Source organism: Bacillus rossius, chromosome 16, assembly GCF_032445375.1.
Source record: "Bacillus rossius redtenbacheri isolate Brsri chromosome 16, Brsri_v3, whole genome shotgun sequence".
Taxonomy (NCBI): Eukaryota; Metazoa; Arthropoda; class Insecta; order Phasmatodea; family Bacillidae; genus Bacillus; species Bacillus rossius.
The window spans coordinates 31,315,826-31,343,135 of record NC_086343.1 but is presented as its reverse complement, the minus strand read 5'-3'; the positions used below and the strand labels follow the sequence as shown (position 1 = coordinate 31,343,135).

At 37.8% G+C, this 27,310-nt stretch overlaps 2 protein-coding genes across 2 annotated transcripts in view; one reads left to right on the top strand and one right to left on the bottom strand.

Annotated features, from left to right (window-relative positions):
- LOC134539916 (trafficking protein particle complex subunit 11) overlaps positions 1 to 4,653 on the bottom strand; it is a 70,858-nt gene extending 66,205 nt beyond the window's left edge. The window contains exons 1-2 of the mRNA XM_063382267.1: positions 4,521 to 4,653; positions 634 to 858 (exon numbers count right to left, since the gene is read on the bottom strand). Of these exons, the coding sequence (XP_063238337.1) occupies positions 634 to 855 (222 nt within the window). The 5' untranslated portion in view covers positions 856 to 858; positions 4,521 to 4,653. The remainder of the gene's footprint in view (positions 1 to 633; positions 859 to 4,520) is intronic.
- A 171-nt stretch (positions 4,654 to 4,824) lies between these two features.
- On the top strand, positions 4,825 to 25,168 carry LOC134540014 (small ribosomal subunit protein mS27). The gene is made up of 7 exons (XM_063382444.1): positions 4,825 to 4,976; positions 7,958 to 8,047; positions 9,681 to 9,751; positions 10,998 to 11,250; positions 14,527 to 14,681; positions 16,252 to 16,488; positions 24,634 to 25,168. Exons 1-7 carry the CDS (start codon positions 4,907 to 4,909, stop codon positions 25,111 to 25,113), a joined length of 1,356 nt encoding a protein of 451 aa, XP_063238514.1. The 5' UTR covers positions 4,825 to 4,906; the 3' UTR covers positions 25,114 to 25,168.
- Positions 25,169 to 27,310: the final 2,142 nt, after the last annotated feature.

The window sequence follows — 27,310 nt, the reverse complement described above, 5'->3', positions numbered from 1 at the left end:
AACTGTTATACATTTTAGTACCAACAATATTTTTTTTCAGCAACAGACTAGACTTCAAACAGTTATACATTTTAGTGGCCTCTATAACTTCCAAAAAAAACAATGAAAAACTTGTGATAAAAGTATTACACCGTTATGTGCAAACCAGAATACAGGGTAGATTGTGGCAGCAGCCAACAAACAAAATAACCATCCTGATTTTGTATAGGAATATAAATTCCACCCTGTCATAAAATAAAAATAGTTTTGTAAGCCTTCAGAGCATTTAAATTCCTCATCTTCCTTACCGGGACTGCAAAACATAGACACAGCCAAAAGATTTATATATATGAAAAAAAAAAATGCAGTCATGCAAAATTTTTGGCTGTTTTCAAATGTTGTACGAAGTCCACCGATAAAAATAATACTTGTGAATATACAAGTAAGATTGAGCGCACGGAATATCAAGGAAGCTGGAATGAAAATAGCACAGGGTGGAAAGAAAACGCAGAATAAATTCACGACAACATTCAAAAGGAGTGGAAATGATAGGAAAAAAAAAAAGGAAATGTCTATAAGCCAAGTACTGTAAAGAGCAGTAGAGGCCAAGGACTGACCCGGGAGCCACCGCGGCGAGGTCTAAAGCTAACGCACCCTGGGCTTGACGGGCGGGAAGTCGTGCGCGGGGTCAAGCAGCTTGAAGAGCACGGAGGCACGCTCGGCGCGCCGGCCGCCGCTGAAGGCCTCCCAGATGGCGCGGTGCACGGCGTTGTGGAGCGCGTCCAGGCCCGTGAGCCCCACCAGCGCCAGCGGCCGGGCCACCAGCTCCGGGGGGAAGTCCAGGTAGTCCTGGGGAACAGCCGGGACCGCCGCCATCGCCTGCAACACACGCACGCGGTGTCTCGACCGTAGAAGCCTGGACCCCAAACCACCTCCCCTTTTTGACGTGACAACGTCTAATAAATCGATGAACTCCGGCTGCACGCACGAAAAAGTGTCCCATAACGCACATTGTCCCATTACACTGTGTCTCATTACGCTCATTGTACGCTTGCGCCGCATCTATCTCTCTCCCACTCGATTGGAACAACCATCGATTTGACTTTTTCGAGGCACATTCAACTTGAAACACTCCCATTCGTTTCCTACTTTTCATATCATCGTCCTATCCTTAACAGAATAACACAGGTTGGATGAAGTTAAATAGCAAACATGTATAAAAGTTATAGTTAAAATAATCTCTTCGTTAAAGTAATAAACATATGTATTTGAATGAATGAGTGCAAATAAAAGTAAGTTTATTAATTAAATTGTAGATTTCCATTCACTCCTTCTTTGTATCCATACAAAATAGTGATAATTCAATAAAAATTATTCAATTTTATTCATAAAAGTATGCAATCATTTCATCAATGTTTTGTTATGACGTCACGTTAAACTATCGTCCGCAAACCAACTTTACAGACAACAAATTTTTTTGCTAACCCAGCACTCTTAGGCATAACCCCTTGACACCTTGGGTGCACCCATAGTAGCTGTAAATGGAAATGCCATTTAATTGCAATTGGGAAAGCCATTAAAGACCCGGCTATGACGAGAGGCTGGGGCAAACCTTCACCGGCATCATCACCGCCAGAGACTCCCTAGCTCACTCAGCTAACCAGACGGTTGACTGTGTCCGTGGCCCTTATGACTGCTGGCACCCGCCCCGATGTACCACTTCATCAGGGACCCCTGTCACCCATAGGCCCCGTGGTCTGGTGGACACCTGTCCAACCTCTCACAGCCATTCAGGCTCAGTGTACGGTCTTCGTAGGGTTGCCACCTGGCTCACACAAAACAATTTGCCGGAGAGCAGGGGTAATGCACAGGACTCCGTTTCGGAGAAGCCGGGTGCAGATCCCAGTTCGGCCATTCTCGCTTTGGTTTTCCCATTGTTTCCATAACTCACAATCGCCCCAGCCAAACTGCTTCCTCAATCTTCGTGGTCTCGGCCCCACGTAGTGTGTTACCATCATCTCTAACGAGGTCTTCACACAAACATTTAATAAAATATCCCTCACTCTCCCTGAAATATGCTTCAAATTTACCAGATCATTTTTTTTTATTTGCATATTCATGCCATTTTATAAACTAAAGAAAGCAAATCTGGCTTCCACCATCTCCACAGCTGGCTTAGTTCCCACTAATACATTTTATGTATTTAAAACAGAACCTTGCACACACCATTCTATAAAATTTTTATGAATAGGTATACAATAAAACACAATCTGGAAAAAAAAATGCTTTCTTAGTCTAGGTGATGGCAGACTAGGGTGTGACATTTCCCCCTCAGATAACTATCACTAGAGCGTTCCCAGGACTTCTCCCAGGTTCCAAGTAAATTTCCTGATTTTCCCTGACCAATTCTAGCTTCCCTGACTTCAGATTGTGGGTGCCCCGTCTACTGACCACACTGCTGGCTGTTTAACAGAGAACAGCGGCATCCAAAATAACCATTCTTGAAATTATAGTTGACTTTATTTTTATTTTTTAAAAATTCTCCAATTTAATAATCTAAACATTAGCTACTATTTGTCACCTGAGATTCACAAATATAGACTAGGTAGGAGTATGTTTCCTGGTAACAAACTCATATAGGCTAGGTGTAGCTAAAAACCCATACCAAATGCTTTAGGTATACGTTGACAGTCATGGCGTACTGGACCAAGTAGATAAATGAACAAGACATTTAAATTTTATAGGTACCTAACTAAGTTGAATGCCATGTTATTTTTCTGAAACGGTAATCAAAATACATACTGCATATTATTTTTTACTTGTCAAGGTTGTATATCCATGGCTTCTGGAAATTAGGGCCAATAGTACAAATGTGAAAGGGTTTACCCAATATGTTGTTAATGTTTCTGACATTAATACCTAACAACATTTAAGTTATTTAATACAATTTTTTGGACACATGCCATTGCAGTTTTGAACTGCTTGTCATAAAAAAACTCAAAAATGCAAAATCTATATAAAATGGAATGTAAATGTTCGTTCGTTCAAAATCTTAAATCTCCAAAAGTTCTTCACCGATTGCTTTGAAATTTTGAAACAACGTTACATTCAAATACGTGCATGTTTTTATGTAACTTATGTCACACTTGCGACAGGTAAATTGATGGATAAAAATATAGATAGGGTTATGTGTATGTGTGTAGATAAATGTGTGTTCATCTCCTGTTTTGTAAAGATAAACATATAGACAGGAATATGTAGAGATATAGAGAGGTATACAGGTATAGAGAGAGGGAGATAAATTAATATATAGAGATATCCTGTACTTAAAAAAAAAATATTGTCATATAATAATGTATTCATAAGTTGAATAAAGAAGTTTTTTTTTGAACTTACAATCATAAGTCTTTCTTATTTCGCAATTTCTTTCATGTGCAGGATCTTTTGACATACTGAACTAAAACAACAAGCATCATGTACTACAGTATCAAGCCAACAGGATCATGCAATCAGAATCAAGCCTTCAGGATCCAAGGATAAACTTGGATACCCTACATGAAACAACAGTCATATCAAACACAGAATATATGACGGCTGTATTCAAAGAATTCCCTGGAAAGAATGCAAAATTCAATGTGTCCGCTACTTCAGTGCACAGCACGTATTCCTCACAGAAAATGAACGATGTTAACAATTCTATTTAATTTTTGCCTTCCATTAGACTCGTCCGTTACGATGTAACTCAAAATAGTACATACTTTAATATGACAAAACAACCATTTTGTAATACAACTACATGTAATAAAGGAATTAAAAATTCCTTACAACTGCAATACAGTCATTATTTAAACAATTTTCATTATTACAACATCTACATCGAATAAAGTTCTCCAAAAATTTTTTATAAAAATCCATATGGTTAAACAATTAATGTCTGTAATAGTGTGAATACATGGGTATTGTAATGTAAGCTGTAAACTGTTATCTTTTTTAACAAACCAGTAAGAATTAAGAAACCTTCCTTTCAGGATTAATTCAGGAACATCTCAAGTATACGTAAAACATATATTCATATTTATCACGGGTAAACAATTGAATGGCCGCAGCGTAAAACAAAAGGTATGATAATGTAAAATATAAAAATTTAATTTAAAAACAAATTATTAGGAATTACAAAACCATTCATTCGGAGTAAATTTAGGGACGTGTGTGAAAACCATGAGTTTCCGATTCTTTTTTTATTATAAAAAGCCGTGATAGCCGAGTATTACCCTGAGCTATGTTACTGTTGCTAAGTCTCGTCCAATTTGAGCGTTTTCGAGATGACAGCTCACATTTTATCTATTTTCATGAAAAATTATGAAAACGGGACCCTAAAAAATCTAACATACCACTGGAAATGCCCGTCCCGACGTTCCCGTTAGCATCACGCCAAATAAAAAAGGCCCTCGCCTAGGATTCGAACTCAGCTTCTATTGATACCCAGGTTACCACCCCGGTGCCACTAATAAATCTTCATAGAGTACCTAACACGTACTTACTGCTTTCGTTATCTAAAACACCACTGCGAAGAAAAGATTGACAATTTCAGATACGTAATGTATTAATGACAGCCTTCTAGCTTATCCTAGAGATCTCTAGTCTCTGATACATCTGGACGAACATAACCAAAATTTAAAACTCGTAAACAAACATACCTGTGACCATAGAGTATATGGAGAATTTCGATCATCTTCTTGTTTTATGCTCTGTGACCATGAGATATCCCAAAAAGACCAGGTTCCAAAATAGTACTCTACATCTACACTTTGAGCTCTGAACAGTAATAATGTACCATTTTGGATTCCGCTCTTATTTAGTAAACAAAACGCCAGTGCGGTGTTTTTTTTTTTTTGTAATTACAGTGTTGCTTTCAATGTAAGTGAAAATGCTGAAAACAGTTGCAAATATTTGCCGCAGAGGAAACTTTTCAAATGCGTTGAAGTCGCGAGTGCAAGGTAAAAATCAGAAACATATGAACTTTGAAATTGAAACCTGCTGCTGATGGGCAGGAGCCCGTTTGCAAGTCTCTACCCTACATTTCTCTTTACCTTCCCCCCTCTTTGTTGTTTTACTGACATCTACTACATGCCGTGACAACACACACTCATCTAAACTATTGCAGTTCCCGAATGTTCTTTTAAGCAGCGAGTTTTTTTTTTTTTTTTTAAATTTTACGTTTTTCTCTCTTAAAACATGAATTATGGAGCTCTTCCTCCTGAATCTATATTCCTACCCGGGCTTCGGCACAGCTGTAACCTTCGGGCGGAAGACATGCTGATATTGAAGTACCCAAGGACATCCATGTCCTGATTCGGGGGAGCTCGGCTGCCGTGAGGCTGCCCGGGAAAGCACTATACCTGAAAATGAATGGTACCATGGGACTGATCCTTTACTGTGATTGTTCGCTGCTGAGGTTTCCTCTAATGGCTCCGGATCAGGATTGGAGTAGGAAACGTGGTGGTAGTAGTCCTCCTATGCTTGGAGAACACTCCGAAGGGTCCCCGCCCTGTTGATGAGTGGAAGTGTTGAGCTACTTAAGCTCGGGTACTAGCCTGCTGAGCTAGTAGAGGTTGGATAGGCCTCGGCTGGATCACGAGCAACTGGGTGACCGAGGGGTCCCAGGGATGTGAGAGGTATGGTTCCGTGACGGTTCTACTCAGATCCCTCAGAGGGGGCTAGCTTTGTAGGTGGTCTGGGGGTTCACGGCGGAGCTGGGGGCGGGTCGGTGGGGCCGAAGTTGGGATGGGTCTCAACCTCTCGACCTAGCCGTGCGCTCGCCAGTAAAATGCCGCGATTGGAAATGGCAAATCTATTTCCTGGTTCTTGGAACCCATGTTAGACACTGGCAATGGTGTCAGGCATGTAAAAGATCCATTTTTTCTCCTAACCAGGACTACACCCTAACGGGATCAGTTGCCTGGGGGAGTATTGGTGTATTCATTAGGTGTGAACCTAATTACATGTATCTATATTCCCCTTTCTCTATCCATTGACCCACCTTTCCCCAATCCACTCAGATGTCCTGTACAACCTCTGCTTCCTATACATACTCCAGCATGGGGCGCACCATTGTGATGTAAACCTTCTCTTTTAAGCCGGACTCACAATGATCAGTCTCACACGTCCATCCTTTAATCACATGACCTGCAGCCAATCAGTTGGCCCGGGAAATTCTATTCGTCCGTCTGTCCAAACCTTATCAAGCTTTAACCTTTGACGGTCGGATGAAATAACCTTCAAAATGTTTGCAAGCTATCTATTGCCGGCAACCTTTATCATATCTCAAAAGATTTTAAAGTTTTTTAATTTGTCCAGCTGCTTCCATTAAATGTTTTAAAATTACATTTGAACTCATCTTTAACAACTGAAAATATTTTTAAAAAATATCAAAGCAAAATAAATATAGTTTAATTATTTATTAAATGCTTAATTTCCATAATTGTCAATCTAATATGTTATTGCAAGAAACATTTCCAACGCTGTTAAAGCCTTCTAGTCAGTTGGCAGCATCTAAAGGAAAAGTATTTGACGGATGTGCGGATCAATGTGAATCGCTCGGCTTGTCGACGGAAGGATAGACGGGTGAAGGATGGGCGCTACAGATCATTGTGAGTCCACCTCAAGTACGCTACTTCCTCCCATTAGTATCTTGCCCAGCAGGGAGGGCCATCGAGAGCAACTAAGGGGGCCTGGGAGAAAATAATTTTGTCAGGCCTCTCCCGCTATTACTCTTAATGTAAAACTTTTTAAAACCCAAAATTTAAAGAAAGTATTTTAAAAACGTAATGTTACCATGGCCATGTGTGATCTGCATGCAACACTTAACTTGTAAAGTTTCCTGTGAATTCTATTTACAAACTCAAAACTCAACTAGGCTTACCTTGGGGCCCAAGGGGGCTTGCCCCTCCTGCTTGACAGCCCTGTTGCCCAGCATTCCCAAGGCTTACCTAATCTTCACTTGCTCCCCTCTGCCTTCCAGGTTTCCTTGGTATTTGTTACTCTAGGCCTGATTATTCTATTCCCCCTCAATATCATAAACCCTCGATAATCACTGTTTTCTTTCTTGAAAACCTGGCTACCTTTATCTGGCCCACATTCATCATGTTATTCCTTTCCACCCACTCTACTGATCCATCTGTATCTTCCTGCAAGCCTTTCACATCTGCTTCTCTGTACAGGTACCACACAATCCTCCGCGGAAAGGCACAAGTCCCCGTTTATGCCATCTCATTTCATTGATAATGATGTTACGAGTACTGCCCTGCGGCACCCCTGAAGTAACTCTGCCCTTCTCTGACAACTTATATATTTTACTCGTAGGCAGGCCTACCATCTGTTTTAGGTCAATGAGGAAATTTGCTATCCACCTAACAAACGTCCTATCCCTTTTCACCACTTCCCATGTATTTATCAACTGTGGCACGTTAACAAATGCTTTTGCAAAGTCGATGAAACATGTCGACCCCCTGTACCAAATCCTCCAGCAAGCCCGTCAGGTGTGTTTTGCATGAGTGGCCCCTTGTAAACACATGCTGCCTCTCACCCTCTCATCTGTAAACCCAGTTTCGGTAGATTCTGTAAGATTCAGTGGAGCAAGAACTGCACTGGATGTGAATATTGCTATAAATTCACTCAAAATTGGAATATTATACATTATTTAAAAAAAAGGTAAAATTTGTTGTTTAATGGTTGATGAACTTAAAATCACCTTTTCACAGAATTGACACAGACATTAAAACTGTATGTCATAAACTTTACCTTTTTGAAAGAGGTACTTTTAAGATTAATTTAGCTAAGAGAAAGTACTCAAAGCCGTGGATGTCATTAGTTTAGGTATCAATTTTATAGAAGGCTGCACTCTGCAGGCAAATGTTTTCGAAGGATTTTTTTTTTTTTTTTTTTTTTAATTCTTTTAACCAGCGTTTGTGTGTTGCAGGCAGAAGATGGTTTCTGTCACAGGCGTACAGATGCGAGGATGCGTGGGACAAGAGACTGGAGAGTCCGCTACTTCAGCAAGTGAAACTAGGTGAGCAACACTTTCCTTTAATGACCTGTTCTCTAGGAATGCCCCCAGTAGACCAGTTACTCTTTTATGCGTAGTTTTAACCATTGATTTCTAAACATTGCAAATATGCCGTGCAACACATAAGAAAACAATGAATGTATATAAAAAAAAATGCAAATTGTTAAACTTTACCAATCATACAACGAAACTTTAAAATTACAGAAATAATTTTTATCACTGGAATTTGTTTAGTGTTATAAATTTCACGTAAATGTGAAATTTTTATTAATGTGATATAAAACCATTTTTTTTTTCACTGTACAGTATTTATCAAATGAAAACATTATACAAGTGTTAAAAAAGGTAATCAAAGCCTTATGCACATCTTTATGATTAAAAGTTTTTGGATCACTTTACTCCAACTGTAGAATGTGGAAATGCAAGTAGAAATGCAAGAAGTAGAAAATTGGAAGATGCTTTTGCATTTTTGCGCTTTGTGTACATAATTTTTTTTTTCGGAAATATTTTTATGAAATTTGCCACATCTGGCTTTTCTGCTGTAGTTTATGAACTTGGTCTTACGAGTGTCGTACAAAAATCTGTGCTCGATGGCTGTGAGTTAAATAAAACAAAAATTGCCTAATCAAACGGTATTAAATTTATACATGGTTAAGTTCATGATTCTTTGTTAATTAATTTAATTGAACACAAAGAGGAGTAACAGGCCCCAAATTACACTTGACCTATCATTTTAGTATTGAATATGTTTTTATATGGCTTGGCTACATAGTGAATTGTGATAAAAATGTAAATAACAACGAATAGCTTTTCAATACACCATATAGCTCCGAATTTCAAGTTAGTACACCACAAAGCACCAACATGATACTCATAAACATTTTCAATCAAAACTGTACTCCAATGATAAATACCTAATCTTTTAAATATTAAATTCAATGAAAGTTATTTATTTAGCATGAAATTTGTACCACAATTGAATAAAAAAAATTGTAAAAAGTTCACTTTTTTTTAATTCGTGAAATTGTTATTAGTTACTCAATTTTACAAAATTAGGTACCTTAGAACATTTTTCAAATATAGAAATACTTAACAGATTAATTTTATTTGTTCCATAAAGTTAGGCATGCTTATTACAAATCATTATATTGAAAAGTTGCATCATGTGTGACACTGAAGTGGCTTGGCTTCTGGGTTGTAGCCGTATCCTAGGCGAATAATTCACCGACGTTTCGGTCGACATTGCAGTCGCCATCATCAAGGAGCAGTTACCTACTATCTTCAGTATCTCCTTGATGATGGGTACTACCTTCGGTAGGTAACTGCTCCCTGATAACGGCGACTGCAATGTTGACCGAAACGTCGGTAAATTATTCGCCTAGGCACAGCTACAACCCAGAAGCCAAGCTACTTCGGACAATGGCCGTGAAAGCCTGCGAACATTATTATGTATGACACTGATTTGGAGAATTTAGTATCACTGAACATTCAAGTACCATATTTGTTCAGAAACATGGTATCTTTTTTCAATAAATATATTTCACTAATAATAAACACAGTAACACTTAAATCTCCTTGAAAATAGAAGAACTTGGTGTGGCTCTGATGAATCGCGACTGTTTCCTTTGTTTCCCAGAGGAGTTCCACTATGAGGTGGAAGCTAAGTTCCAGAGCCAACAGAAGATCAGCGCCATAGACGTGGACCTGGTGAGTTGCGCGCGGGATGAACGATCGCAGTTGAACTGAGGAGCTTTCGTGCAAAACTCGACACATCCATCCCCAGTAAAAATGTGTTTCACATGTTTTGAGACCGACCCTTTTTTTTGCACAAAAACCCGTACATAATACTTGTAAATGACTTGGACATATTGAGTTTTGTATCGCCGTGAGATGATAGTGTTCTTCGCCTCAATTGCTGGCTCATTGAGTAACATTTCTTAGCTTACTGCAGAGTATTGTATGTATTTAGAGCATTGTTTGTAAACATTATGTACAATTTTGGCTGTTTACATGTCTCTGTGTGCAAACATACTGCACATGTTATGTTTGTGTGTGTCAGTTTGTGATAGTACAGCACCGTGTTAGGTTTGTGTGTCTCAGTGTATGAACGTACAGCACAGAGTTGTGTTTGCGTATGTCAGTTAAAAATATACATCATAGTTGTTTGTTTTTTTTGTGTGTCTCAGTTTGCGATATACAGCACATAGTTATGTTTTTGGATCTCAATTTACTATATAGTGCAGCACAGACTTGTGTTTTTGTGTTTCTCAGTGTGAGAATGTACAGCACAGATTTTTTTTGTATCCCTCTGTGTGCAAACATACAGCACAGAGTTATGTTTGTGTGTGTGAACTTACAGCACAGTGTTATTTTTGTGTGTCTCAGGTTGCGAACGTACAAAACAGTGTTTTGTTAGAGTGTCTCGGAGAGCGAAGCACATCACAGTGGTGTGTGGGTGTGTCAGTTTGCAAACGTACAGCACAGTGTTTTGTTTGTGTGTGTGAACGTACAGCACAGAGTTTTGTTTGTGTGTGTGAACGTACAGTACGGTGTTATGTTTGTGTGTGTGAACGTACAGCACGGTGTTATTTTTGTGTGTCTCAGGTTGCGAACGTACAAAACAGTGTTTTGTTAGAGTGTCCCGGAGTGCGTGTGTGTCAGTTTGCAAACGTACAGCACAGTGTTTTGTTAGAGTGTCTCGGAGAGCGAAGCACGTCACAATGGAGTGTGTGTGTGTGCCAGTTTGCGAACGTACAGCACAGTGTTATGTTAGAGTGTCCCGGAGTGCGTGTGTGTGCGTGTGGCAGTTTGCGAACGTACAGCACAGTGTTTTGTTAGAGTGTCTCGGAGAGCGAAGCACGTCACAATGGAGTGTGTGTGTGTGCCAGTTTGCGAACGTACAGCACAGTGTTATGTTAGAGTGTCCCGGAGTGCGTGTGTGTGCGTGTGGCAGTTTGCGAACGCGGCGCGGGGCGTGGACCACCTGGACGAGGTGGAGGACCTGGTGCACAAGCTCCGCCTCAGCCCCAGCACGGCCGACACGCTGCCCTCGACGCCGCACGCGCTCATCCGCCTGTTCCTGGCGGCGGGGCGCGGCGACGAGCTGCTGCGCATCCTCGGTGACCGGCTCAACTACGGTGTCTTCCCCGACTGCTACTCCGCCTGCCTGCTCATGGACTCCTTCCTGGAGCAGCGCAACCACACCGGTGAGACATTCAGGCCGGCGAGGCAGGAACATGGGCTACGGTTCATCATTACTTATGACTAGAGACGTGCAAAATTCCCGGATTCATTTTGCGATAGGCTAGCATCAAAACAACTAACTATACCTTCGTACCGCTTCTGCGATTGGCCCACATTTCATCCGGGGAACTGTGAGCCGATGGGAAACACTAAACCAAGAAAGTGCCAAATTACGGACAGCCTAGTTGAGACGTCTCACGCGTTAGTAGCCAATGGACAGGTGTCATTTCCGCGAGTATTTAAAGGACTGTGGGGTCTATCCTAGAGGTCAATGAATCCGCAAATTTTACAGGTCTCTACTTATGACTTATGTCTGAACTGCTTTCCAAGGGTGGTATGTGCCTTTGAAGTTGGAGCTAAAACACTTCTTATTGCAAGTAATTTAGTATATAAAATAAAACACAAAGCGTCTTGATTTTAAATAATGTCCTGCAACTATCCCAAAACGTGTCGCTATCAATCACCGTTTTTTTTTTTTTTACTCCCAATTATTTCAAATAAAATTTTTTAACAGCATCCTTTTTTTTTTTTGCGGTGGTTGTAAAAATTTGATTTATTAAAAATCAGTGTTCTATCTTAAATATTTTACTCAAGTTTTGGGTGAAACTTTCCTTTTTTGAAAATTCAAAAGTACATATATCCGTTCACCAAATAAAACCAAACTCATCCCTATCTTTTACCGCAGATGTGAAATAACTTACATTTATATATAAATATAAATTATATTTATCCTGCCAAAATTTATTCAGTGGATCTGTATTGTTTATTTATTTATTTATTTATTTATTTTAATGCTACAACTTAAGAGGTATTATTTTACAGAAAGTACTATGTATAAGAAAATGTAGTTTAAGGTATGTTTATTAATCATTGCCAGTATCTTAAATTTAGCTTCATTTAATCAGAAGATATTGATTTTTAATGTCACAACTATACTTACAATCCTTCACCTCACAAAAAATATAATTTCAGCAAGTAGTAAAAATGAGTTACCTATAAGATTTTGCATTTCTATAAATTATACTGTACATCCCACGAGATTAGCTTTAGATATATGACTTTTAAAATTAAAGAAAATTTACATTTTTTTTCACCTCTTTTGCAGTAGAATCTAGAAAAATCCTAAATGTAAAAATCATTCTAGGGACTCATATAATTTACATTATTCTTGCTAAGTTTCTTACCAGCAGCTTAATTTACTTGGATATATGATTTATTGCTATTAAAACTAATGTAACCCCGTTTCACTGCCTTCGGAGTTTAATTTAAAAAATGGTAAATTCAGCCTACTAAATAATTATTCAAGTATTCATTTTCAGTTTCTTACAATCAATTTTATTTGCTATGGAGATATGATTTTTTTATGATAAAACATAATTTCCTTCCTTTTCATTCCCTTAACTTTCGAATTCTGGAAAAATGAATAAATACAATTCATAACTACTATATGCTTGTGGTTCAGTCTTAATTTCTTACCCGCTGAGTTTTGAATAGTAGTAAAATTGTGGTTGGTTGTGTTAGTATGTTTTTTTATTGGTACATACCTGATATCGTTTTTGTGTTTGGTTATCTTTGCAGATATAATTAATTGTTTTAAAGCCATATTCACCCCATTTTCACCCTTTTTAGGGGTGAAATTCTTTAACCTAGTGTGTAAGTTAGTCAAAGATCTTACTAATGAACAAATACGTATCATCAAAATCTGTCAAGTAGTTTTCGAGTGATGCTAGAACAAACAGACAAACAGATGAAAAATCTAAAAACTTAATTTAAAGTTTTGAATAATTTTAGTAGTTTTTTTGAATAGTCTTTTTTTTTTCAAAGTTTTATCCAATATACAGACCTTTTACCTCAAACAGTTTTATTTTTATTATTATTATTATTATTATTATTATTATTATTATTATTATTATATATTGAATGGTCTACAGTTTTTCGCCAACAATAAGTTGGTTTTCATTATTATTATTATTATTATTATTATTGTTGTTGTTGTTGTTATTATTATTATACTTTTCTGAATATCTTTTATTATCAGTACAAATATTACACTCAGGTGTTACTCTGCACTTACATCCAGAACTCCTTGCACTGAAAGCTGGTATGCATCTGACTGCGCTACTGAAGTCTATATATAACTTGTGCAGCCACAGACTCTCAAGTTCCAGTGGTATTTCACCACCTGCCAGCGCATCCATGTCGTAATCTGCGTTATGCACTTTTACATCCGTGTGCCCAATGTGCATTGAACCCAACTACAGATAGCAGCGTCAAGGAAGGCAAGAGGAAGCTTACGACAAGACAGTCCTGTAGAATGCCTCACTGTTTTTTTATCGCTTGCCTGCTCGCACTATACCAGCAAAAAATATTTAGTTACCCAGCTGAAACAATACTCATACAACACTGTTCAACAATACTGATTTACATAAGTAAAAAAAAAATAATACGTACTTCAAAGAACACAATTTTCTTGCAAATATGGTCCCTGGCACGGCGCACGCAACAAGTTGAAACCCCGTGGTGTTGCCTTCTGCCCAAATACTCCCGTACTAGATGCCAGCAAGTCGGTGTAGCGTCAGGCGCGACCCGCCTATCCCTGAAGCATATATACCAGGCTTTAACATGAACCTCATGCCACTGCGTGGAGTCCGACGAGTTCTCTGCAGTGTCCACAGCCTACCAGTGTCATGTGTGTCATGTATCATTTGATCATTTCCCATTAATATTTCACGAAAAACGTTGCATTCAAATTGTGCCTTGAAATTTTTACTCCCATCGCGCCCAAAGAAGATTCACTTCAGTAGTAGTAACACGGAAATTTGTTTTTAAAAACGAAATGAGCTTAGAAGTAAAACCACACTGTTGTGAGGTATTAGTAGGGACCGGAAAAATTCGCGGGTTCAATGACCTGTGGGAAGAACTCCACAGTTCTACGTACACTCGGTCAAAAGCCACCCACTGATTGGCTGCTGTCTTGTGAGACATTCCAGCGTATAGCAGCCTGTGATTCGATAAAGCTTTGGTGATGGGGTGTTCCTCATCGGCCCGGAGTCACCCAGGTGTGAGTTGCGAGCCAATGGCAGAGGCAGCACCGAGGTATGACGATTCGTGTTTTAGCCTATCGCGAAATAATGAATTCGCGAATTTTTCCGGTCTCTAGGTATTAGACGTTGTGCAGGCGATGTGACAGGCGGCCGGTGGGGTGACGCGGGCGTGTGTGGTTGTGTGTGGTCGCGCAGCGGCGGCGCAGGTGGCAGTGCTGCAGATGCTGCAGGAGGACTGGGAGGACGAGCTGGCCGCGCGGCTGGGCCTGTACGCCTGCCACATGCACCTGCGGCAGCCGGGCCGCTGGCTGCCCGAGGAGGTGCCGGAGCCGCCCGACGACGGGGAGGAGGTGAGGTCGCTGCCGTGCCTTACATATGTGTGGAGTGCTGCATTCTCATTACAGTCAGTAGCAATCTCTATTTGTGGCGAAGTTTCTTTTTATAATGGTCTGTACGGTGAGTGGCTAAATACTGGCATAATAAATATGGCTTGTTCTGTGCGAAAGGGGCGTAGCCAGGGGGGGGGGGGGGTTTAGGGGTTCAAACCCCCCCCCCCTCCCCCTTAGCTCCAAATCTTTAATTCATTTCTTATTCATCACTCAAACAAATTTCATATTAAAATTAATAAAATTGTTACAATTACAATATTTCAATTTAAGTACCGAAAACTGCTAAAATAGCTGTATTTTACACCTTAAAATCCAAATTTTCCCGGGGGAGGACCCTTTAATATGGGGGGGGGGGGGGGGGTGCCATGCTTTTAACACCCCCCATACACAAATCCTGGCTACGCCACTGGCAATTTCAAGTAGATTATTATACAATATTTTTAAAGTAATAAACACCAGTAAGACAGACAAACAGATGAAAAATCTAAAAACTAAATTTTAAGTTTTAAATCATTTTAGTAGCATTTCGAATAAATTTTTTTTTTTCCAAAGTTTTATCCTGTGTACAGACCTTTTACCTTGAACAGTTTTATTATTAGTGTAGATAGTGAATGGTGTACAGTTTCTTGCCAACAATAAGGTGTTGTTTTTTATTTTTGTCCATTATTATTATTATTATGCTTTGTTCCTTCTAAAATTGTTTTAGTATTCAGAAATCATCCATTTGAAATACTCCCAGTTTAATCTTCTTAATGTGTCGATTGTTTCTCATCGTTTCTCCTTCTTCCAAGTTGCTCCTCACAGGATTGATATTCAGACGATGTGGGAGGGCTGGTGTGTTCGGTGACAATGAAGGAGTGAAAAGATTTGTTGATTCTTCGGCCCTCTGTACCATCATCATGTCATTTGAGGGACAGTTGAACTCATTTTTTTTTCTGTTACATTTTATATAGTGCGTTAAATTACAGTGGGAATATTTTATAAATGTTACCTTCTCGTGTGAGAGCATTTTATAACATCATTTATTTCAGATATTGTTACGTTAGTAACTTTCAATTTCTCTCCTAGTATAATGGGAGGAAGAAATACATACTTGCTTTGATGTGTGACACTTAGCATTTTACCTGCTACCATTTATTCACTCTTAAAACTTTAAGGTTCTAACGCAGTCAGTAATAAAAAAATAAAATAAGATTTGTCAGCTTAGGTATGTATTTTTTTTATTTATAATATTCAGAGTAATAGTTATTTTATCAGCTGTAAAAGAAAATGAAAGTTCTTGTCACATATGGTACATATTAGTCACATGCGGGACTCTGAAAATCCAGTGCAGTAGGAATTTAGTCATATTGTGTTGCCAAATATGTAGTGTAATAAAAAAAAATTATTTTGATTCCCATGGCTAATAACGATGTATGGTTCGTAAAAGTGCTTCATGAATACTACACATGGCAAAATAGGGAACAAGATGGCAGTGTTGCGTGGAGTGGCGACGGGAGGGGGAGAGGGTGACGTGTGGACTCCTCTGCAGGTGAAGGTGAGGGTGAAGTACCTGCGCAACCCCTACTTCGACGACCACTTCGACCTGCGGGACCCGGACCTGCTGGTGGGGAAGACGCTGGCGGCCGCGGGGGAGCGGTGCGGGGGCGCGACGGGGCGCACCTACCAGCTGGTCGGCTGGGCCTTGTACGGGAAGTGGGGCCGCGCGCTGGCCGCGCTGGAGCAGCTCGCGGCCAGCCGGGAGGAGCCGCTCTTCTACCAGGAGGGCGTCAGTGCACTCTCGTACTTATACTTATACTGTGGACGTGCCGGGGCAGGGTTATCACACTGGAGACAGTAATTAAGTCGCAGGGCAGGGTTATCGAAACACTTTCTCACTGGAGACAGTAATTAAGTTGCAGGGCAGGGTTATCGAAACACTTTCTCACTGGAGACAGTCATTAAGTCGCAGGGCAGGGTTATCGAAAAACTTCCTCACTGGAGACAGTCATTAAGTCGCATGGCAGGATTATCGAAACACTTTCTCACTGGAGACAGTCATTAAGTCGCAAGGCAGGGTTATGGAAACACTTTCTCACTGAAGACTGTCATTAAGTCGCAGGGCAGGGTTATCGAAACACTATCTCACTGGAGACAGTCATTAAGTCGCAGGGCAGGGTTATCGAAACACTTTCTCACTGGAGACAGTCATTAAGTCGCATGGCAGGATTATCGAAACACTTTCTCACTGGAGACAGTCATTAAGTCGCAAGGCAGGGTTATGGAAACACTTTCTCACTGAAGACTGTCATTAAGTCGCAGGGCAGGGTTATCGAAACACTTTCACACTGGAGACAGTCATTAAGTCGCAAAACATAGTTAAGAAATTAAGTAAATTATAATTTTTTTAAATTTTTTTTTTATTTCTCAAAATATCTTCACCAATATTCAAGCGCAGTCATCAAACACCATCATCATTTTGTAACTGAATGACACATGTGTGCGAATGCCACCTAAGTAAGAAATACGGTAGAACCCCCCCTTTTTTTACATATTTGAAGGGACCAGGACAAAAATATGTAGAAAAAAAAAGGCACAATAATCTAAAAAAAAATGTGTCATAAAAAAATTTTTATCTCACTATGTTGGAACAATAAGAACCATATTTACACCACACTTAATAAAATTTCATGAGAGATGCTTACGTTTTTATTAACATAACTAGAACTTCATTATCTCACACTGTGAAAATAAATTCATCCAGTCTTGCAATTCTTCATAATTGTTTTCAAAGTTGAACATGGAATCTTCGGTTCTTGGACGAGAGATGTGCATATTGAAGGATCTCAAATAGGGATGGGGCGACCGAATCCAATATCCGCCGAACCCGCCGAATCCTAGGGATTCGAAGATTCGTAGGGTCTGATATAGGATTCGTCAAAGGATTCGGTTTTTTACTATTTACGGGAAAAAAATACAGTAAAACTCGCTTACGAGGTTCCGCATGGTAGGTTTTTCCGTATAAAGCGTTTAAATTGCCCGAGGTCTTATCATTTACGCCATTAAATGTGTGATATAAAGTCCGTTAAAATTTTTTCTGAAACTTCCTGTATCAAATAATGGCTCACGTAAATATGAAGAAAAGACAAAGACAAATGAACAACAACATACGAAGAAATATGGATGATGTACCATAACTACAGTACAAACCCGAAAGTTATTTTAAGGTAATTACCGTAATAAGAACTAAAGATTCTTTGTAGAATACCATAATTACTACAGAAGCATGATAGCTACCATATTTGCACTATAGTTACCGTAACAACCGAGATGTATATTTACCGTAATAGTAATGTATTATTTATTTATGACATATTAAAGAACATTGTTGAAAAAAAAAAAAAGGATGTTAAACTTTGATATGTATGGTTGGCACATGTTGCTAAGAAATAATGCGATGTGAAAGAATGCAGTACTACTACGAAAAGTGAAAATGGTACTCGTGGATTTTTAGGTTATGGCAGTCTCTTTCGTTTTTCAGTAATATCGGCCGAAAATTAACAAGCGTACTGTATCGGAAGTCGGCAGAAATGCCGATTCAACTAAATATTGGCAAAATCGGCTTCTTCAATACAGCTCTACATTTAATGACATGAGTAAACATATTTCAGACTTCAGGATATTGAAAAAGACTTTAATTTCCATGTAGGTTTATGTGTGTGTGTTTTTTTTGCAAGTGTAAATTGAATGAAGTAAAATGCTTTTATTTTTATTACTTTCAATTGATTAAACTTTAATGACCAGTTACAGATATTTATGACACTAATTTTGAGGTTAAGCAATTTTACTAAAGCATTCCAGCCAAGCAGGTTGCCAGCGAGAGACGCTTCTCTTCTGCTGGAAACACTATCTCCAATCGTAGAGCTAATTTAACTCCTGAACGTGCAGAACAAATTATTGTTCTGCATGATAGATTAAAGAACATAATTTAATAAGACTCTGTGAAAATCTCTCTCAGAATTATTGTGCTGAAAAGTGGAAATGTTGAAACAATGTGAATGTACTTTTCAAACAACATGATTTTTGGTGCTAAGTTTGTTGAAGCTCAGTAAGGCCTCCAGAAAAATTGACAAGGATGAAATTTTCCCAAAGATTTGTTACATTTACACAAACATATACTTGGTTATGTTAGTTGGATGATATCAGTTACTAATGAACCAATGGAAACATGTAAATTCAATGGAAAAAAATGTTATTTTTTTTATGGCAGTGCAAAATGTAAACACACAATGTAAATAGTTACCCAAAATTAATAAGCCCACTTCATTTTAATACTTTATTCAAACATTATACTAAGTTTAAGATAAAAATAATTTCCCAAAAGTGTAACTGTACCACAAAAGCTCGAGCTAGGCTCGAAGTAAAATTCTTAGGCTCGCAGATCTCTAGCTTATTTATAGAAAAAAACCTAACCGCTAATCTGTACTAAAACTGAAATTTCTCAAGAAAAAATTGTTGTCTTTATATACACTTATACCATAAATGTACCAAACTACATGTGATAAAGTCAAGGGACTTTTAGTGCTAGTAGAATACATCTCACTTACATTAGATATGTGGACATCATCTATTCAAAGATTCGGGTTTGGGTTCGAGATTCGGCAATTCCAGTCGAGGATTCGAGTTAGGATTCGGATTCGAGGAAATCAGGATTCGCCCCATCCCTAATCTCAAAAAGTAAAATTTTTTTTATGGCGAAATTTTCTTACACAATTTGTTTTTGGACTGTGTGTATACTCACATGTTAACGTTTAATTAATGAGATATTTTAGTCTGAAACAATTCTATTAAACAAACATGACATTCAGACATGTTACGTTTGGAAACAGGAAAAGTTACAAAGGTGCCCCTTGCAATGTTGGGAAATTCAGTGCTGCAAACTGCCATTTCAAAACATTTGTAATGTAGTAAATTGAGCATCGTTGAACGTGCACAAAGATCAGTTAGAAATGTATTTTGTTGAAACCTAAACTTCTTTAATAAGGGTCTAGTAATCCATATTTTATAGAGATGGGTCGAGTCCTGATTTATCGAGTCGAGCCGAGCCGAGTTGGGTCAGATTGACTCGACTCGAAAACCGAGTCACATATTTTATCAAGTTCGAGACTCAAAATACGTTTCGAGTTAAGTACCGGCATCGTGACATTCTAGCACTTTATAATAGGTTGTCTTAACATTTTCGCCAAGTCATTAATACAGCAAGAATTGATAATGACCTTCAAACAAAACAAATCCCGTGCAAACCTAACCTTGCCCGCTACCGTGCTACGGCGCTATAATAGGTACAAGTGCAACCAAACCTAGGCCTATTTTCATTTATGAACATGATGTCGTAACGTGATTTTGTTGATAGTGGCGACAGTTTATAGGACAAAATTATGTCACATGACCATTTTATATAAAAAAAACTTGGAAAACAGCGTGCACTGTTTTCATTGTTTTTTACATCCTGTGTTTACTTCAAATACGGTACCGCATTTGTTTACAAGATACGTCAATGGATTTTCACTGAAGAAAAATTTGTACCAAAACGCTCATGTATTAATAATCATGTTTATCATGCCCCGTTTATAATAACTCGTATAAACAAGAAATTTCCGAAACCTTAAAATAAAAACACTTAATAATTATATTATAATATTTTGTAAATAACATCCAAGTCGTGAAGCGTGAAAATGACTGCTTGTTAGGCCAGCCAGCCTTGCATTTTGGAACTAAATTTAGCTGTGTTCCGCTACGCAGCGCTGCGTGTCAATAACGTTTAAGATAAATTTACTTTCTTTTTGTTTGAATAAAATATAATAACAACAATGTTCATGCATGCATGAAATATTTATTTATTAAACATATTGATATTCTTGTAGTTGTAACAGTTCCGGGCGAATAAGCTTGCCTCGGAAAGTGTATTTACATTGAGAAGTTACGTATCTCGACGTTTGCAACACTAGCCAAAAACGGCATACGAATTTCGGCAAAAGTAAAAACTGATACAAATATTAAGTGGATGATTTTACATGGAGAAAAAATCTGAACATGGTAGACCACATAAGCTTAGTTTTTTATATTTAAATATCATAATGATTTGCTAATTAATCACTTAGTTTTTTTTTAAATAATGCAGATATGCATTTTGGATACACAATTCTTATATCAATGGATGTGTAGTAATATTTTATTTATCATATTATGCAAAAAAAAATATAAAATTATGAAACTCGAACTGACTCGATCTCTTCAAAAATTTTGTGGCTCGAACTCGACTCGACTCGAAATATGAATTGCTAAACTCGGCTCGACTCGACTCGAAGCCAAAAAACCTCAACTCGTCCATCTCTAATATTTTATATATGTAACAACAGCAGTTACGAGTAATTTCATGCATGGTAATAAATTTTAGTTTGAAGGATAGTGATATAAAACCAAAAGACACCCTTCTGTTTCAACTTAATATTGGTGCTTGCATCACCTAAGTTTAGGCTTATGGACAGTGTCATATGACACAACACATATGTAATAAATTGGAAATGAAGGTTGTTTACAATGGATGGCAGACGAAGCTGCAGGTGTGGCACGTAGTATATAGTAAATAAGCATACTTTTCGTATTTTTTCTAATGGTTTGCTATTAAATGCAGAGCTTTTATGCAATGTTAATTGTGGGAAATGCTGTATAGAGTGGAAGAATATTGCGTTAATAATAATACTACACAGAAAATAACCGTTCAAATAAAAAAAATTTGTTAAATACAGGAATTCATAATTCCTGGGTACTAAAAAATTAGGTTCTACTGTAAATATCATAGGGCTTGGTGGTGCTTTCATCTCATGTGAAATTCTTGGAAAGTACTTCATAATACTTAAAGATAAAGCATTTCAATTTGAGACTAATAAAAACGAATGCCCTCATACCATTCTATCATTTAGGTAGGTTTGTTTAAATATAGTATTGGATTTTAACCTGGTCAGTTATGCAATTCATTTATTTTTATCGGTATTGCTATTACAGTTTTCAAGGTAGCAATTGTGTTGGTTGAAGACTAGTTCTGGAATATCAGTTCAAACATTGGTACAAATAAATCTAAACTACATAACTTTTTTTAAATTAATTTTGGTTTTTCTTCTTTTTTAAAATTAATTGTGGTTTTTAAAATTGTAAATTTAACATATTTTTTAATTATGTGTATTTTATGTGTATTGCATATTTAACGCAAGATAGATGTACTGTTATGTTAAAAACTTTTTTTCCTTCAAAAAATGGTGTAATTTTGATACATTATAATGTTAAAATTTACATTTTACGTGTAAAAAAAAAAAACAACAAATTGGCATATATTGGTGCAGACCTGCCAACTCTCACGATTTTGGTGTGAGGCTCACGATTTTAAGGTCCATCTCACACCCTCACGCCAAAATAGTGTTTCCTCATGATTTTTCGGGCCCCAAGATTTTGTTTGTAAAAGTTTCAAAACAAGTTATACGAAAGCTTACAGTAACGAATTTCCATCAATACTCGAGTCACGTAAAGGAAACAATTTTGCGTTTTGTAGCGTGTGCCGTGCTGATTTTTCTATCTCGCATAGTGGAAGAGGAGACATTGTGAAACATGTCGCTACAAAAAAACACAACTAACACATGAAGTGTATTGCTTCCAATAAAAAAAATAATTTGGCTGTGAACAGTGATAATAGTGTTACACGAGCAGAATGTTATTTTACATGTTTTTTAGTTGCGGCCCTGCATGATCACTACACGACAGCGCTAAATTATGTTCAACTAAATTAAATCTGCAACCTATAATTTGTTTAAATAAATTTTGAAGCAGAGACCATGTAACATGTGTACAGGTATGTCACTTAAATTTAAAGATTCTCATTTGTTGTTTTTTATATCTAATCTGTATTTATGGGCCTGAAAATTTTTATCGAGGACCTCATGATTTTTTAAATTTGAATGTTGGCAGGTCTGTTGGTGTGTTTTAAGTAGACATAAGAAACTTGAAGGTAAAAATAAGTTAACAAGAGGTGATTTATTAAAATTGGAAAACACAATTTTAATAATTCACTTGGTCTGTGTATTTAGTTACTAAATATGGTACATATCAAAATTGGTAAAAATAATCTTAATAGATTTTATGACTCAAAAAAATTAAAATTTAGCAAATTTTGAAAATATAGTTTAAATATTATTAATTTCACAAATTTACTGGCATCACAGTTTTAAGCAGTATATTAACTCGTATTTCGGAGTTAAATGGTGTACTAATACACGTTTAAGTGTTATCTTGGTTTTGTCGCTATAAAATATTGTTCCTAAAAATAAATACTGTATTATGTTGATGAGCTTCAAATTCTTTAGCCTGCTGCATTCAAACAAAGTCACATAGCTTTGTTTGTTGTTTACTTAAGAACTTCTGTTAACACTAACTACTCACTAAAGTTGCTTTGCTAAATAAAATCAATACTATCTAGTAGGAGGTTATTTAGCTTTTATTTTAATACAGTAACTTCAAATAATTTTTGCATTGTAATATAATGTCATGCGTATTAGGTACTTTTAATCAAAGCCGGTAATATTGTTGTGTTTTATTTCCCTTATTGTAGTTTTTTTTTTTTTAATTTAAAAAAAAAAGCTGTCTTAATTTTTGTAATGGCTTTGTGGGTGTAATAACTTTTTAGTGTCATTTTGACATTAGTTCTCATCCAGTGATAACATTTTTTATGACTGTACAGTATTTTATTTAAGTTGTTAGATTTAGACACATCATTAAACATATCTTTTTTTTTTCTTTTTTTTAAATTTGTTGAAGGTTGTCACCTTATTGATTAGAATAAATGTTTGCTGACCATCCTTCCAGGGGCCATAAATGATTTTCTTCTCAGATTGTGTACATCCACACACATAGAGGCCACGCAATTGAGAATTACTACACTTACCTACAATGCTATGATTATTACCAAAACTGTGAAAACTTAAAGTGGGGGGTCCCATTATAATTGCAAACTTATCTCGCTATTAGGACAGCTTAGTTGAACTACACACTCTGCTTGTAAACTGCATTACTTTATTCTGGCACTTTAGTCTGGAACTTCCTGGACTCCTGCACAGGCTGACAGATGAGAGACGCAGGATGAAGGGGAGGGTGCGATTTGAGTTTGTCACTGGGTTCTCTCTGCTTCTCTTTACTATGGCTGCTAGAGAAGGTACCCCCTCTTATTTCACCCTCTCGGACAATCACCATATTTTACCGCATTCTTTTCTCTCTGAACCACAGTCTTAAAACATAATTCTGCAGCTCGGCATTTCAAAAGAGACTATGTATGTTAATCACTCTACTGATGAAAGTAGCACCAGAAAGGAATTTAAATATTTTTCAAGTGATTTGTACTTTAATTGCACTTTCCAATCCATAGAATCTTTTTCATAAAACCATCAAAAAGTTTTAGGGTCACATTATTTTCAGGGTTAAATACAGGCAAATATACAGTACATCTTACAGCGAAAGCTGTTTTATCGGGTTTGGCACGTTCTGAGAACCAGCGCCAATCGAGTTGCTCGCGTACAGAATTTCGTGGGTGGATCCGGCTGTTGAACTTGACTGCCAGGTGGCATTACTGCGCTGCTGGCATTTTCAGTTATCTCAGAATTCATCTATATATTGTTATTTATGTAACGATTTTTTTTAAATAAGACCCGAAGCTCGTCGGTATTTTTTTTTCTTTCTATAGAGCAGCTTATTTACAACTTGTTCCAAACACCATTGTACTGTGTATTAATTTTACTTTGGTTATACTGATGGTCCCACGTGACAGAGGTTTTGAACGTGCCGTAACTGCATCATGGAAGCCAGCCACGGGAGCCGTGCGTGTGTGCGGCAGGTGGAGCGTCTGCATGCGCTGGTGGAGCGGGCCGCCCAGCAGGAGGGAGCGGACGGCGCGACGCTCGAGCGGCTGGCCCGGCAGCTGCGTGACGTGGCGGGCGGCGGGCGGGTGACGCGCGATGACCTCACCGAGGCGCTGGCGGGCGAGGTGCGGCGCGCGGCCGCGCGGGATGAGCCCGCCAAGGTGGAAGAGCAGCGCCGCACGTACGAGGCCTGGGAGCGGCTGCGGCAGGAGCGCCTCCGTGCGGAGCTGCTGGAGACGCGGAAGCAGCAGCGCCGCGCGGAGATCGCGGAGGCCCGCGAGCGGCTGGAGCGGCGCGAGAGGACCATCTTCTTCTTCGACCACCAGGAGCGGTGGGAGCTGGCGGCCGAGCAGCACGAGCGGGCCGCCGCCGACGTGGCCACCGGCGTCGGCCACACGGCGAAGGAGGACGGGGAGGATTACATCCCGCCGGAGATCAGGCGCCCCAAGACCTAGAGCCCTGTCTGTAGCCGGCTTTACTTTGTTTTGTAAATACACTTTCCTCACTAAATCACGATTTTTATTTAGTTTTCATTAACTGATAATCACCTTTATTATTTAATTTTACTTTTTTTTTTCTTTTCAATATTGGGTTATTTACTGAAAGAATTCAACACTCACATCAAATAGATATCAATGAGGCCTGAGCAAATATCAGTTTTTTTTTTTGGTTCGAATCGAATATGAATATCAATTATTCTCGAATACAAACATTGAATTCAAATAGTAAGAAATAAAATCCCACTAAAAATTTTTTTCACATATGACATATACATTATGAAAGGAAAAGTAAATTTGTAGTGTAGTGGCTTCTAGAAAATTAGATAATACTAAAGTGAAAGATTGGTTAGGTTAAGTCAGTTATAGAGGTGGGACGATACCACACTTTCGATACTCGATTCTGTATTGTTTTTTTCAGTTCGATACTTTAGATTCTTTCGATACTCCAAGGAAAAATATTTTCCCATTAAGTAACAATTATTACAAATAACATAAATTAGTTTTAAATTATATAAATTCCCTCTTTATTACAAAAATATAAACTGCAAACAACTTCAAAGACTTGAGTATAAAAATCAATATAAAAAATAGAAGCAAAATACATACTATATTCAAGAGAGTTAGCCCTTTATTTTCCATACACTTTTTTTTATAGCAAACAAATGTAAATAAAGATAGCGCTCTCCTAATTAAAATTGTCGCAAACAATGATAGTTCGCGCTGGTGGCGCCAATTTACGTCACTATACGACCGCAGCAATTGAAAACATTCATAATATCGATACAAATCTCTGGTACTTACCATACACGAGAGACGAGACATGTACTTACTCTATGATGTTGACTGTTATTACTAGGCGTGTTATTCTTACTATTGCGACGGATTGCGAGTGGAGTCAATTAATGTGAATTTTAAGTGCTCGATGTTTCTACAATTGTTTTTTCAAATTTCCTGTGAATTCAATGTCAGAAGTGTTACGTATGAAAAACGTAACTTCTTGAACACGAAACAAAAACCTTAACCTTTCTTTACTGTTTGTTTACTGTTGGCAAATTGCTGTAACGACTTATATAATTATAATTTATTCTGATTTAAGCCTATATTGGTTATCATAATTATGGCTAATAAGCTGTTCTAGTACGTAGTTGTATTTTGTACGATGGCGACTCAAAACTTAATTCAATACAAATGAACAAGCATTCCGGTATCAAAAAAATGTATCGAACTTACAGTTTCGATACTCGATACTTTGCGATACCGTCAAATATCGAAGGTATCAAGGTATCGAAGTATCGAATATCCCATCACTAGTCTGTTACAATTACTACCGGTTAAATATTGTCTATATACAAGGTGTGGCTATTAAATAAAGAGACTGACACTGTAAAAAATTTAATGTTGATTTAATGATTTCAGACCTAGTCATTGTGAAAGTTATATGAGTGCCATTGAGGAAGCTGTGAACTGAATTCCAACAAAACTGTAGGCCATTCTATTGTCAATTCAATAAGTCACTACCAAGAATCAAAACAGATTTCTTGGAAATCAGTTTCTCACTTTTTTCTGACAACTTCCTGCTTGTTGCTCAGGTAACATTTTTACAATAACCTTTTCATATAATATAATGAAACACTAAATTATGAGACAAGGTACTGGTCACTAAACATATCAGTTTATCTTGCCACTTGACTCAGTACAGATGCCTATTGAGAAAGTAATCCATGAAAAAATATTTTCAGGTGCAGAACTCTAAATAAGACTTTTGTTTAGTCACATTCATATTACTTTGTTGTATACATTATGGATTTCAATTTCATATTTTTAAATTTGCAGTTATTCTGATATTATCTAGTAATAAAATTATGTACAAAATTAAATATCACTTATTTTGATGTTGGGCTTACATCCAGAACAGTTTTATGCTATTAGCTTAAGAATCTAACATCCCGGCATCTAGCGAACTTTTGTGTAGGCAACTCACTGGATTGAGGCAAATAGTTTGCGTTGTTGCAGAAGAGCTACGCTGTAATCGCAAGCCACTGTTGTTTCTGGTCTCACAGACATTATCTCTTTCTCTCTCTGGGTTTGTAATATAAGCAAACTCAGCAGTGTGAATATCTGCCAGATTCAGCAGTGGATAGACTTACAGTAA